Source organism: Phoenix dactylifera, chromosome 9 (genome assembly GCF_009389715.1).
Source record: "Phoenix dactylifera cultivar Barhee BC4 chromosome 9, palm_55x_up_171113_PBpolish2nd_filt_p, whole genome shotgun sequence".
Classification (NCBI taxonomy): Eukaryota; Viridiplantae; Streptophyta; class Magnoliopsida; order Arecales; family Arecaceae; genus Phoenix; species Phoenix dactylifera.
The window spans coordinates 21,212,167-21,227,214 of record NC_052400.1 but is presented as its reverse complement, the minus strand read 5'-3'; the positions used below and the strand labels follow the sequence as shown (position 1 = coordinate 21,227,214).

Genomic DNA, 15,048 nt, shown 5'->3' with positions numbered 1-15,048 from the left:
AGATTTTCTTATCATAAGAGAGAGAGAGAGAGAAAGAGAAATAATGACGAGATTTTGGAATGGCAACAGAGATAACCACAATGTAATGTCTGCTCTGATCGGGCTCAAGGCTGGAATAAAGCAAATAGGATGGTTCAGGTTAGCTACTTATATACAACTGCGGCAACCACAGTAGTAGACCAAAGAAATCTCGCCTGACCTTCATTTGCCCGCGTTTATATCCAACTGTAGACTGCAACCATTGGCCCTTCTTATATCCATGGAGCCATGTTTATCGTAACTTGGGGTGGACGTGGACCCAGTACCAGGGCAAAAAATTAGAGAAAGAAATCAAGAAACGCTGTGAGATATGTTTGTATGCCGAAAAGGCCGAACGGCCCATGTACTCTTGGGCCAACTAACTAATAGTAGAAGGCCAATAGTAGAAGGCCAATAATTATTAGATACGCCGTTAACTAATAGTAGAAGGCCGCTAACTAATAGTAGAAGGCCAATAATTGTGAGAGATTATTAGATACGCCAGATCCACTGTGGGCCTAGGACGAATCAATCTCTTTTTTCTACCTCTTTTTTTTTTATGTATAATAGCAATACACACCGGGATGATTTCATCCTAGGTCTGCGGTGGACCTATTCCACCTAATAATTTGTCACAGACCATGCTTTTTGATTTTAAATGATTTGCACGGACCACAAACTTATTTTAACACAATCAGATACAGTGACTTAGTACTTGTTTGGATATTTCTACAAAATGAGGCCGAAAAATCTGTAAAAATTGAGCTTGTTGTCCCATCTAGCTTAAAATTTATAAAAGCATGTCCAAATCCACTAGCCTTTGAATTGTAAAAAGAAAGAAAAAAAAAAAGGTCTATCCCATCGGATTTGGGCTTAGTGGAGTTTAGTTGATGTAAAGCCATGCTTAAATGGGCAATCCAATCCATAAATCCTACAAAATTTGTTGTCATCAACGCTCAACTTAAGGGCCGAGGCATAGCTAGCATATGACCTTATGCAACCCATCAAATCAACCCAACTTTTTTTTTTTTTGCTGCCCCAAATGTCACTTGGGCTGAGTCAGTTTAGGTTGAGAAATACCATATAATAGATGTAGATTACCCTCATGTTTACTAACTCAGAACAAAATCGAATTAGATATAGGCTGTCTCGGGTTGGAAGGAAATGGGGATTCAATCTGGATTAGACTTGAGTTTGGTCAAGTTGCCTGTTGCTTTAACCCGACCCAACAGTCAAAAATAAGACTCTGAATCAGGGGAATATTTACCAGCATAACTCAAAAATATGTAAGCCCAACCTAAACCAACTTCGATGTAACTAGGATCAGGTTGCACCCTTTTTTATGATACATGTCGCATAAAGCCATTCAGCCACAGCTTCACTGAGCTGGTTTTAAAGTTTCAGCTTAGGAAAGACATGGAAGTAAGTGTCTCCCTTTATCGAGCTTTCAACAGAGGTTAAATCGAAGGAACATGGGCTATCTGGTGAGGACTTTCACGCCTCTCTACGTGCCACGAAGGATTTGAGATGGCAGACCATACACTCCAAAGAATACTACTTTAGACTACCCAAGAGTATCCACCTAAACTTATAATGGTTGATTGAAGTGGAGAGCATGGGACGAGATTTAGTTTTCTTTTTTCCTAGTCTTTTTTTTCAAGACGCAGGGATGACCTGAGTCCTGTCCAGCTTGTTTATGAGCTATTTGGCTTCAATCCAAGCTGTAACAACCTCGTTGCCACAAAAGCTGTTTGGATTTATACTTTTTTCAAAAGATGGATTTCTCTTGTTCACACAAGGTATAAGCAATTTTCACCTGCTTGAGCTGCATGCGTAAAGCATAAACTAACCAGGAAAATCTTTCAGGGTAAAAAGAAACAAGCAGCAGAAAAGCTTTGAATAGCCTTCTATTTCTTTTTATCATGGTGAAGGGAAAAGGCCACTAAGCCGGCCTCTGTGTTAAACAACTCATGAGCAGGAAATTTTAAGCATGTATATATATACCAATGGAAGACAATTAATTAATACAATCGCCCACCGCTTACTTCACGAATGCGCACACTCGCACGCGTGTGGAAGTGCACTCGGGTCTGCCTCGAATTAATCATTTCTTTGGATTACAATTTGCTTGGGCTCATCAAAGCATGAAGGAAACTACTTCGACTCAGTAGAAAGAGCGAGCAGCCTGCATCCTATATACATTTGGAACCACCAAGGGCAGCTGGTCATATGATTCCCACGCCGAGGTTTTGGCTTGACGAGGGCTGAACTCATAACTAACAGTGCCCGGGCTCTCATGGTTGTGCACCCCTTCGTACGTTGTGATCACATAGCTGGAGTCTTCCGCGTCTCTTTCCACTCTCTTTTTCACTGCACAGCCCTCACGGGAGCACCGGTAGTAATTCCTGCAACCATTTTTTCGGTCAGAGAGTCATAATTACAATAACAATATCAAGTGCTGGTTAAAAGAACATCAGAAGAAGGGTGTCTGTTCTGAGAGCTTAAGAAAGTGTAGGAAGATTATATATATATCTATGTTCTGATACTCTAGGCGTGCGAATTATTATCAGGGTTAGTAGAAAGATATAATACTTCATTGAGTAATAATAAACGAGATATTACGGATATTCCTTTTCAAGAGGAAGCATCCAGGCATACAAAGCCAGTTTTCAGCAAGAGTAGAAAGTTGATTTTGTGCTTTTAGTTTCATTTAATTTGTTTTCTTGCGGTCTAATAGCTATTCTCTAACAACATTTAAGACAGCATACCTTGGATTTGGGCTGTTCTTCACGGACTTCTTCCCATACTTCCTCCACTTGAAGCCATCATCTAAGACATCAACCTCAGACTTTGTTCTAAATCCAATCCTACAACCCGTCTCCACTTTCATTCTCTTCGTATCGCTCCTGCAGTTACATGATTAACTACCTAGTTACTACAAATTAAGAACAAGGGGCAAACCTCCATCACTAAATCAAATGCCACCGCATACATCACCAGTCTAGTTGTTGGCGCATTTAGGCCGCAATCGCTGGCAACCAGCGTTTTGGGATCACCGGCGAGCAATGAGTCCTCGAACAGGGCTTCATCGGCGGCTACACCATTGCAAACTCCGAGCATGGACTCATCGGAGGCCTCGGCGGGGAAGAAGTCGAAGTCAGGAACTCCAGAAGGGTTATCTACAAGGAAGAAGGGAGGGTAGGACATCTCAGTGAAGCCCAAAGGAGCCGCCATGACCATTTCCAATCACGTTGTTTGGCCAGTGGAGCCAATAGCTATATATATATATGCAAAGGAAAGGATGCTTCCCCCAAGGTGATGCGAAGGTTCTTCGATGGTGTCATGCGTCAGCTCACTTGATGCGTCCTCAAGCATCATCCTTCTGAACGGGAACCCTACTTGTGATTTTTTTTTTCTCGTGTCACTTTGCATGAGGTGGGTCAAGATATTTGCCGAACTTAGGGATGAATTTTAGGCCATTGTTAGCCATTGGATCAAGAGATAAAAGGACTGGATTACTGAGGCAATTAGAAACGTGTGTAATATGGCGTCTCGTTTGCATATTTGACTTCTGTACGTAGGAAAAGTAGACGCTCGAGTCATTCCCAATAACCTCTGGGTTAAGTCTACCGAGCTGGAAATAAGACGCCTCCTTTTGCCTTATTTTCTTCAGCACGTTCTCGGAGTCTACACTAAGAAATGAAATCAGATTTATACGAAAGCATTCTTCGCTTTGACTGCATGGGAAGTTTAGACTGAGTCATCGATCCGGACCGATCGAGATGTGTATGGATGTGATGGGAGCTTTGAATTGATAAAATGTATTGGAATGATCCTTTGTTTTTTTTTTTTTGGGGGGGGGGGGGGGGGGGGGGGGGGCAAAGTTATGGTTCTTTGAAGTAATTAGATTCTGATTTAATTGTGCTCTTCTCTTCGAGCATAGGCAGCATCCTCGATCAAATGGGAGCCAGAAAGAAGTCCACCTGGAAGAGACACAACATTATTATGTCGGATCAGATGCAGTTTTATGCATGCTGTAGCGGATATTCTATTGGTATATAGCGTCAGATGAATGTCTTGTAAACATCATTTGGAATGGAGAGAAAGAGTTGAAGGGATTTGTGAGGACCTGTGCGGGTATATATTTAGTCCCACATCGGTTATTTGCTGGGTAGATTTTAGGTACTTATACATGATCAAGTAATCCAAATAATACCTTTCGGCTAGCCATTTTGGGTGAGATCCTGGGTTGTTACAAAATGGTATCAAAATGGATCTGGCCCATAACCTATATAGACTAGGGGACACTGCAGCACAAATCTATTGGGGCTGACCACGAGCTGATTGTAGTGTTTGTTATTAGATTTGAATAGATTTGAACTCTTAACCCTTAGCCTGACGAGAACGTCAGGGCTTGAATGAAGGGAGTATATATGTGAGGATCCGTGCGGACATGTGTTTAGTCCTACATCTGTTCTTTGCTAGGTAGATCTTAGGTACTTATACAGGATCAAGGAACCCATATAATACCTTTCGGCTAGCCATTTTGGGTGAGATCCTGGGTTGTTACAGAATTAGTTATTTGGACGTGCAAACTTACCATCTGTTTCAAGTCTTCCAACATAACGATGCATCATTTTAGAGAGGCTGAAAAGGAGTAGTTGCGGTAGTCAGGGGAGTTCGTTCGTTCTCCTCTCTCCATTATACACACACACATATAGAAAAGAAACCTTTTACCTCCACTGCAAGATATTACAAGCATCATGCTTCCTAGCCATCCCTACGTCGTCCTTCAAGTTGCTTGGAGGCCCATTCCATGCATGTAGCATTAGAGATTTATCGAAATCAAAGGAGTATTTGATGACCATTTAAGGTGTTATATTGAATGGGATCATCTAATATTGCACTTCTCTTTTGTTCCTACGGTAATACGAAGGGAGTGTACATTGTTCAACCAGCAGAAGTTCATCCGGCCTTGTGGTTCTACAGGTTTGATGTGACTCACAAGAATGGATGCAATAACACAAGGAGATGGTTGAATCATAGGTTGCCAAATCAAAGTCATGTAGATTCCAAAAGCTTTTTACATAACCAATCACTGTCACGCTGCATCTTTTTTCCATTTTTTCAGACATTACATCAATTAAATTTGGTTGATTAGATAACTCATCTTTGGACTGTTCAAAGCTCCACTGAAACCAATTAGCTCATTCCATCAGCCAATTTTGACTGCAAGTTGCATTAATATATATTATCCAAGTCATTCACATTAATTCCACAAATTGTACAGATCATCAAGACATGCCGCAACAAGCAGCAATTTATAATTAAATGAAGAATTAGATTACAAACTGAATGTTAAATTTTTGATAACAGATATATAATGCTTCCAAAAGATGAGTCCCTAAATTGAAGATTCCTACTATTAAAAATAATTTATATGCAAAATAGTTAGAAATCAAAATTCATGTATTATCTTTAATTTGCAAGTGGATACAAAAATAAATGGTATCAACCGTAGTAATGCACTAAAATACATGAATAAATTAAAATTTACTAGATTTTGATTATTAGATGATAATAAAAGATAATAGAATGCTACAAAAACCGTTCATTTTTGCATCTACCTATTCTTTAAATTAAAGACCATCAAAAGCACGTGCACTCCAGCTTCTAAATATTTTTTATAGTAGAGATCATTTTCAATACTTTTTTTTTAATATGGTCAATTTATTATAATTTTTAATCATTAAATTTTCTTTCAGAGATGTAATATAAAATATGTACAATTCAAATTATAGATAAATATTTCTTAAGCTTTAATATTCTAGGCCCAAGTCGGGTAGGGTCTTAGCCTTAATCTCCAAGCACTAAGAAAAAGACAATACAACCTTCAGATTTCAAAAGCATATCCCTATATCTTATGATCTTATCACCACTTTGTCAAGGCGGTCCGGCAGCATCAACACACAAGTTTGCTTCTGGAGTGAAGGAAGCCATTGGTATCACATATTTATTTCCAAATTCCAACCTTCCAATCCTTTCTTCCATTGCACCAGCTTTCATGGAATCAAATCTTGCGGTCATAACGCCCTCATAATGAGGTATCTCGGTTACCTCAAAAAGACCATGCATCTTTATGAAGTTTGAACATAATATATGTCAAGAAGAAAGGCAAACATTGTTGTTTGATATTATATGTTTGGACGTGGCATCCATGACGCTAGCAACAATATATTAACGAAAGCATGCAAATGTCCAAACTTCCTAGTTCCTTGAAATCAAAAAGGTGTCCCAAGAGCTAATCTCATGGATATCCCAAGTGCTCTATCTGATGGATAAGGAGGGCGCTGTGGGTCTGCTGTCTTAGCTGTGTGATATTGGACAAAGCCTAGAACTTTTCAATATTGGCACCTAACCTTGGAGCAGAATGGACATGACCATGGAGTTGAATGTGTGATATTTGACCGAAGCCCCATAGTCTAGAAAGGTTCAATACGGACACCTAACTTGGAATTATATATATTATGCATCATATTTAAGGGTTTTCTGAGTACAATTAGTCTCCAATCCTATTTTTATTTATTTAAGATTGTCACTGCGTGCCTCATAAAAAATATAAGATATATAAATAAATCTTCCTTATCCTATAAGCTTCAGTTTTTAAGACAAGTAGTGATTTTAACACCTCATCCAGTTCACCACGGAAATATATATGAATCTTTTTTGGCCTATCAAAATCTTACATATACTCACACTATAGGTTCTCAGTAATCAACTTCCAATTCCAAACAGATTTACATTTTCAGACTTAGTAATCACTTGATAAACCCTCCACATATCATTTTAGATGTGGTTGTCACGTTATTAAAAAACATATATAGATGCTAGAACCTAGATATGATTGTTGACCAAATGCTTGTTTGTGGGGTTATTAAATACTTGTACTCATCCTACCGCACTCGCCTTTTATGACTTAATGCAATGGATCGACGATGGAATATTAGTCTGGCTAGGCTAATTCTTTATTGTTAGGCATTCTGCACTTTTTTTCCACTCTCTGGAATAATACGATGTAGATCATGCTTTCAATAAAACCGACTTTTCTACCGACCAGTTAGCTGGTTCAAGTATGATATTGGACTACTTGGATGGAGATACTGTGCCTCCCAAATTGATGCTTCTATATGGAAGCAATGAGATTTAGTTATTTTCAGTATTCATAATTTGTATCTTGTTTTTTTTTTTTGTTCTTCCCTTGTTTTTTTCTTTTTTTTTGCCGTTCTTTGTAGAACTTCAGAAAAGCCAAAAAGTCCTAGGATGATGGTCGACCAAATGTTTGTTTGTGGGGCTATTAATACTTGAAATACCTCCTACGATTTAAGGCAAACCATGATGGATTAGTCTGGCTAGACTAAACAAAGGGATAAACATATAAACATAAAAAACAAATATGTGTGTGTGTGTGTGTGTTTGAGAGAGTGAGAGAGAGAGAGAGAGAGAGAGAGAGAGAGAGAGAGAGAGAGAGGGTGTGAAATACCTCCTGCTTCATTCTTGGAATGGGAGAAAAGATTGGGAGTGATGGGATGGAGCCGTAAACTGGGTGGCCTCATATGTGGCCAGTTATTTTGGTGGCACTCTATAGGTTACAAAAAGGAAATCACTCTCATATGTAGCCATACTAGAAATATATAAATCATCTATTCCGGTTTAATAAAAAAAAATGGCACGGCAAAACATGTCCAGAATCAGATCCCCTCTCGATGTATCAAATTCCACTACGTATGAGTCGCTTTCAAGGATGGGCCCGGAGACGAGTGAACCAAAGAGACGAGTTGTCTTCTAGTCCGGTTGTCCAACGATGCCTGCAGTGGATTCACACTGCTGTTGGTACGACCTAAGAACTGGCGCAGTCAAGGCCTGTCGGACCGCTTAGGTTTTTTCTGGTGGTTGGCCGCTCCAAACGTCGAAGATACTGACTCGGGCTTGGCCTTCGTGATTTCGGAGCCACCCGATGAACTGCCTATCGGAGTTGAAAGACTGGAAACAGCGAATCGGGACCCACCGTTTCTTTGTTCCCTCTTCCAAATACCTCACCGTAGTTGCCTTTGTTCTGCTTCCAATTTTCCAAGCAACTTCCTCTAGAAACACCCTCGCACAAAATTAAGAGAAGTCTTTGGTTGATTAATTCCATCTTGTAATGATTAGCTTTTTGAAACTGGCCTTCTAGGCAACTGCCGGGTGACTGCTTGCTGCTATTGGCTCAGCCAATACCAACCTCGTTGTCATTCCCCTACCAGAAACCTTCTCCAAAAAGCGACGACGCAAGCGGGCTTCCGTGACTCGTGTTCTGTTCACGACTTAGTTTGGTTGGCGGGAGGAGGAGAGGGAAAAAAAAGAGAGAAAGATCTTGTTGCAATTCTGAATTGGATCACTGCTTGGCTAACCTTGAGATCGGCAGAAACCGAGCTAGACGAAGTAGCTAAAGTGTGCTCGAGCTAGCTTCGTCCGGAGGCGTCCTATAAGAAATCCGCTTGCTGGAGAGTTTCCGGAGGAGAGCCCTCTGATGCTTAAATCAGAATAGATAGGCAACAGTATAAAAGAGAGAGATTGCACAGAGTGTAGTTCTTTGTCAATCATATCGCATGATATTGCATTAAATACTTGAGGTTCTCCGGATCGCCTCTTTATATCAGGGAGTCTATTTTGTCGTTTACCTAGGTCGGCGTGATGTACACTAGTCGCCAAGCAGTGATCGATAGTACAGCTATGGCATAGGCGGCATACGACACTGACAGCGCACCGAATGCAGAGCTGCCACAACTGCTAGTCGTTGTCGCGACGACCGATTGCCAGGACTATTAGTCTTTGTTAGTACGTATTTATTGGCTCCTCGGTCGGAGATGAGGTATCTCATCTCGGTTGGTTGGCTCTTCGGCCAAGGCCCGAGTTGATCATCTTGGTCTATACCGAGGTTGTCAAGGTTAGTTTGCTCCGAGATCAAGGTCCACCACCCACTTTGCCAGTCGACCTATATTTTCAGGCTTCTGCAAAACCTGTCTCATCGGCTGGTCGGTTAGGACTGTGATTAAATGGGCTTGGAAGTATGGCTAGAGCTTCCGAGCTGAGATGATAAGGGTGTAGACCGTCTTCTCCAATTTGAAGTATCTAGTCTCGGTATCGCACAGAATCCGACTTGTATAGTAGATCAATTTCTTGCAGTCTTCTTCCTTTCGTACCGGAACCGAACTCACAACAGAAGGAGAAACGGCTACGTATAAGTAGAGCATTTCTCCGACCTATGGCTTGGTGAGGAGAGGTGACGAGCTGAGGTACTCTTTCAGTTAGTCGAAGGCCTCCTAATACTCCTTGGTTCACTTGAAGTTCTTTAGATATTTCAGGGCCTTGAAGAACGGGAGGCAGCTCTCCACCGATTTGGAGACGAACCTCGCCAAGGCAGCGACGCATTTAACCTTTTTAACAGTCTTTGGGGCCTGCATGTCCTGCACTGCTTGAATCTTCTCCGAGTTTGCCTCAATGCCGCGTTACATGACCATGAACTCCAAAAATTTCTCCAAGATAAATTCAAAGGCGTATTTCATCGGATTGAGCTTCATTTGATATTTTTGAAGAGTTGTAAAAGTCTCCTCTAGGTCGGCGATGGCTGCTTAGCTGCTCCACTTTTTACGAGCATGTCAGCCACATACACTTCTATATTCTGGCCGAATTGCTCCTTGAAGATTTTGGTGATGAGGCGTTGGTAAGTTGCCCCTATATTCTTTAAGCTAAAGGACATTACCTTATAGCAGTAGAGGCCCTTGTCGGTGAGCAAGGCTATTTTCTCAATGTTTTCAGATGCCATTTGGATCTGGTTGTACTTAGAGAACGCATCTATGAAGGTTAGCAATTAATATCTCGAGGTCTCATCTACGAGCTGATCGATCTTCAGGAAAGAAAAGCTGTCCTCAAGCAAGCCTATTCAAGTCGGTGTAGTCAATGCAAACTCGTCATTTTTCATTAGCTTTTTTCTCAAGTACAACATTGGCCAGCCAATCACGATAGTTCACCTCACAAACAAAGCCAACCTCCACGAGTTTATCAACTTCTGGGTCGATTACTTGTTGTCTTTCCACAACAAAGTTCATCTTCTTCTGCCGCACAGGTCGGTGGGTTGAACCACGTTGAGCATGTGAACCATCACCTCGGAACTTATGCCGGCATGTCAGCAGCCTCATTGTAGGCCGAGGGAACTAAAACCATGAGGAAGGCTAACCTTAAAGTGTTACTTCGGGGTTCTTGTCCTGCGGTGATCGGCAAATTGATCACTCTTACGGGCCGAGAAGCCAACTAGAGGAGTGTTGATCTTTTCGAGCTGTTTGACAAGCAGCCTCATTCTTTGAAAAGCATTGTAAAATAATACATCGGTCCATCTTCCATTATCAACAAGTATTCTTTTTTACATCATATTTTGCGATAATAAGAGAAATAACTACAACATCGTCATGAGAAGTTTGTACTCCTTCCAGGTCGGCATCAGAAAAGGTGATGACGTCTCCTGTGTGTTGTCTTTTCAGGCAGCTTCGACCTCTTGGGGATCTCGGTTGCTCGAGGTTCTTGGGACCTCAATGGGACCGCCAGTGATAGTGTTGATGACTCTGGCAATCGGATGGTTGTCGATCGTCTCTGGGAGCGACGTGTCAAAGGATGAGACAAGCGCTTCTCGGTTATGCTGAACATGGATGTATCGGTCCAACTGTCTACATTGGATGAGTGTCTTGATCTCGTCCTTGAGCTACAAACACTCCTCAGTATCATGGCCGTAGTTCCAGTGGAAGCGACAGTATTTCTTCTTGTCCCTCTTGAACATCGGGGCCTTCCTCTGATGCGGAGGGTGTAGGTAGCCTCAGCCTTTGATCTCCACAAAGATCTAGGTCCTCAGGTCGGTGAGAGGTGTGTACTCCTCGACATCGAGGTGAAATATTCCTCGACATCGAGGTAAAATACTTCTCAGCATCAAGGTAAAATACTCCTCAGCTCTTTTTGTTCCTCGTGCCCCCTCTTAGCTCCTCGAGGAGGTCTCTCGCCCGCAGACTCATAATGGGAGGCCATGGCTTTATCCGCATTGGCATACTTGTCTGCTTACGCCAACATTTCGGTGAAGTTGATGGAGAAGCGCTTCTCTAAAGAGAAGAAAAAATGCAACGGCCGTAAACTGCTCTTCATTGCCAACATTGTGATCGACTAATCTAGGTCGCAGACTTCTAGTGTCGCCACATTGAAGCGACTGATATAGTCCCTAAGGAACTCTTTCTTCTTTTGCTTGATGTCGAGCAACGTGTCCGAATCGTGGCACCATTTTCAATTGGAGACGAAGTGTGCTGTGAAAAGGCGGACGAGCTACTCGAAAGAACGAACAGATCTGGGTTGAACTCCTAAGAACTAGAACCAAGCCGCCTTGCGGTTGCGGGAAAGGCCTTGGAAAGGACGACATTGGGGGCTCTGTGCAGTATCATGGGAGCCTTGAAACTCTTCAGGTGATCTAGAGGATCTGAGGTGCCATCATACGACTCTACTTGAGGCATCTTGAACTGAGATGAGATCGGTTCCTCCATGATATGCTTGGTGAACGGAGGCTTCGAGAAGAAGTTAAGGTCGTTGTTTTCCATTGGAGCTTGTCCCATAAGGGCCTGAATCTATCGGCCCGTCTCCTCGATTCTCCTATTGAGGTCAGGGTCCCCATGGGGCGGAGGCTCCGCGCGGCAAGGATGCGAGTGGCTCGAAGCTGAGTCATTTTCAAAATGAGGGCTAGGAGAGTGTTATTTCCATGCATCCCGACCAGAACTGCTCTGCTGAGTACGTCGACTCTGGCGAGACTTGGCCTCGAAAGCAGTAGTTGGCCAAGCACATGCAGTGCACTCGCAACTGAGAGTGGTGGCTTAGCTGATCGAATTCCGATAGGATCGATTTTGATCATGCCGCTACCTGCTACAGGCCCTGGACCGCCGTAGTCAACGCCTGCACCTATTGAATGAGCAAGTTGAACTACTTATTGCCCACAGGTGCGGCGGGTTGTTCCAATGGAGTAGGTTTTAGGCTCTACAATAACCCTCGAGAGGTCAAAGCAGGGCGTTGCAAAACATGTGATGCACCGTGGGCTCCTCGTGATCTCATATTGGTGGTTTCTCCCTTCGATTGGTATTGATGTAGCTGGGGGGTGGACCATTCCTCAAGCACCAATCTTTTGCAAAAAGATGAACCTGGACCGAGGTCGGAGCACTGCTTGGCTGACTCTGAGGTTGGCAGAAACCAAGGTCCTCCGGATATAGTATAGTATAGTTCTTTATGAATAATATTGCATGACATCGCATTGTGTACCTGAGGTCCTCCGGATCATACCTTTATATAGAGGAGTCCATTTTGTCATTTACCTAGGCCGGCGTGATGTGCACCAGTCGTCAGGCAGCAGCTGGTAGTATAGCTATGGCGTGGGTGCCATATGGCACTAACTGCGCGCCGAATGCAGAGCTGTCATAATTGTCAGTTGTTGTTATGACTATCGATTGCCACGACTGTAAGTCCTTGTCGGCACGGTTGATTGGCTCCTCGGTCAGAGACGAAGTTGCTTATCTCAGTTGGTTGGCTCCTCGGCTAGGGCCGAAGTTCAATTTGTACTAAGTTTATCGAGGTCAGTCTGGTCCGAGGTTCAGGTATCCAGTATTTTCTCCATCATATCTCATGTTTGGTTGAAATTTTCGAAGAAAAGAGATAAAAAAATAACTTTCTTCTTAAAACAAGATTCCCATATTTCATCAAAAAAAATTCATATGAAATATGAAAAATTTCAACTTCCACTTGTTGGAAACTAGGATAAATTTTTTTTCAAATATGCATTTAAACTTTTAGATAGAATGGAATAAAGTATTTTCCTTAATTAAGGACATAATATGTATTTTACACATTTTTTCTAAGAAAATAGATGCTCAACCAAATAAAAATCACTCTAAAATATGTCACTTTTCTTTGGCCAATCAAATAAGTAAAAAACAACTTTTTCAAATATTACATATCTAAGTATCAACTTCTCAATAAGATTACAACAGATGAGAATAATCAATTTGGAACGTCTTCTTTGCATTGATAAGGTTAAAAACTTTAATTTTTTAAGAAAAACTGTGGGATCATCGGCCAATAATATATTGAAAAAATAAAATTACCATCAATACATTAATACTACATCAATTAATATTTATCAAGTAATAGAGAAGATAAAGACTGAATTTATTATAATATCAATACTAACCGAAATCGATGACAACATTTTAGGGTTTTTTTTTTTTTTTTTTGCTGAAATGGGCATTTCATACATCACGGATACGAATACACCCAATCAAATCAGAAAACAAAAGGTTCCAAAGTGCTCCAGGCATCTCACCCTCCTCAGTTTATGAGATGTCTTCTGAGTGGCTCGCTACATATGCCGCCATCCAGTCGGCCGCTCCAATATTTTAGGTTGCCAAAACTAAAATGCAATTGTCCTACTTGCTAGTAGTACGCAGCAGCCAACCACGTCATGAATGCTTTCGGAGATAAGTCCAAAGTTTGTTTGGACCTTGTAATCATTTTAAACAGTATCAACCAAACGCTCCACCGGTCGAGCTGATTTGCGTGGCAAATGCATCACATCCATGACATTAGATCTACCCTGCATCCCATGCATCAATGACGTGCAAGAGGTTCGTACTCTGTTTTGTTTTCTCCTTCAATCCGTCCAACTTAGGCTGTCACGTTGCCGACACTGCGATTCGATAACTCTACTGGCAATAGCTGGCTAGGTGCGTATCATCGTGTCCAATTAAGAAAGCAACCCTCAATGCGAATCAAAAATATGTGACTCTCGTCACTTGCCATGTCTCTTCCATGACTCATTCGGGTGTGGCTATTGTCATACAAGATAACCACAAGAAATTTTGAACAAAAAGGCATGCGGATATAATAATTTCAACCTCACTTATTGCTCCATTTTGATTTGATAATGCATGTAGATATAATAATTTATATTGCTGCATTTAAGTTGACATCATGCAACTTTATGACGGCAAATTGCCAATAACGCAAGGCTCCTGTATTTAGGAGATCTAGGAAAAGTGCCTTGTTTAATATAGTGCGATTGTTTTCGTATTTCGAATCTGTAAAATCTAATATACAATGAAGAAATTCTACTGTTGTGTCCAGGCTTGCTCTCAAGAAATTGGCAAATGCACCGTCTCATTTTAGTTATACAATATTGCTGTTTTGCTAGATTATTTTATACTTTTGTTAATGATTTGAAAAGCTAAAACCTTATGTGTGTGTATGTCGATGTATATATATATACGTACATATATAGATATATACATATATGCATACACATATACTGTTGGAAAAATATTGGATACCTCGATCTCAGGCCTGACCTGCCCCTTTTACATCGGATGTAAGCCGAAGAAAGCAATCCTTGCCCTAGCCGAGCAGCAGACCAAGGAGCCAATCAGCCAAGGAACAATCAGTCATTAGCACGTGTCAACAAGAACTGACAGCGTCATGGCGGCGCCATGGCCTGCACCCCACCAGCGTTGCCCGCCGCCCACACGGACTGGTACCTACGTCCGCCCGTACTACCTACTGTTACCTGGCCGTTATTGCATGTTAGGTCAGGTAACGACAAAATCAATTCTCCTATATAAAGGAGCAACCTAAAAAACCTCAGGTACGCATGCAATCTTACTTACAGTGACTACATTCTGCTAAAATTCTCTTCCTTCTACATTGTTGCCTCATTATTCTGACTTAGGCATCAGAGGGTCTCCCACCAGAAACTTTCCGGCAGACGAACTTTTTGCAAGCCACGTCCGGAGGAGATCCATTCCCTGCACCTCAGTTAGCCTGCTTAACTCGTCTTCAAACAACCTCAAGGTCGTCCAAGCTGCACTCCGACCTCTACAAGGGATATGTATATATGCATATACACACGCACGCGTATATCTATCTATA

The 15,048-nt window shown here is 41.7% G+C and overlaps 1 protein-coding gene across 1 annotated transcript; it reads right to left on the bottom strand.

The window, feature by feature from the left end:
• Nucleotides 1–1,992: 1,992 nt before the first annotated feature.
• Nucleotides 1,993–3,401, bottom strand: LOC103709614 (probable WRKY transcription factor 51). Its single transcript, XM_008795059.4, has 3 exons — nt 3,011–3,401; nt 2,787–2,924; nt 1,993–2,423 (listed from the first exon to the last, which is right to left on the bottom strand). The coding sequence occupies exons 1-3, from the start codon at nt 3,256–3,258 to the stop codon at nt 2,183–2,185; spliced, it is 627 nt and encodes a 208-aa protein (XP_008793281.3). The 5' UTR covers nt 3,259–3,401; the 3' UTR covers nt 1,993–2,182.
• Nucleotides 3,402–15,048: the final 11,647 nt, after the last annotated feature.

Excerpts from the sequence above, each read along its gene's own strand:
- LOC103709614 (XM_008795059.4), bottom strand. The coding sequence starts at position 3,258 with ATGGTCATGGCGGCTCCTTTGGGCTTCACTGAGATGTCCTACCCTCCC. Across the intron at positions 2,925-3,010 it reads CCAACAACTAGACTGGTGAT|GAGCGATACGAAGAGAATGA; the intron begins GTATGCGGTGGC and ends ATGTAACTGCAG. Across the intron at positions 2,424-2,786 it reads AAGAACAGCCCAAATCCAAG|GAATTACTACCGGTGCTCCC; the intron begins GTATGCTGTCTT and ends AAATGGTTGCAG.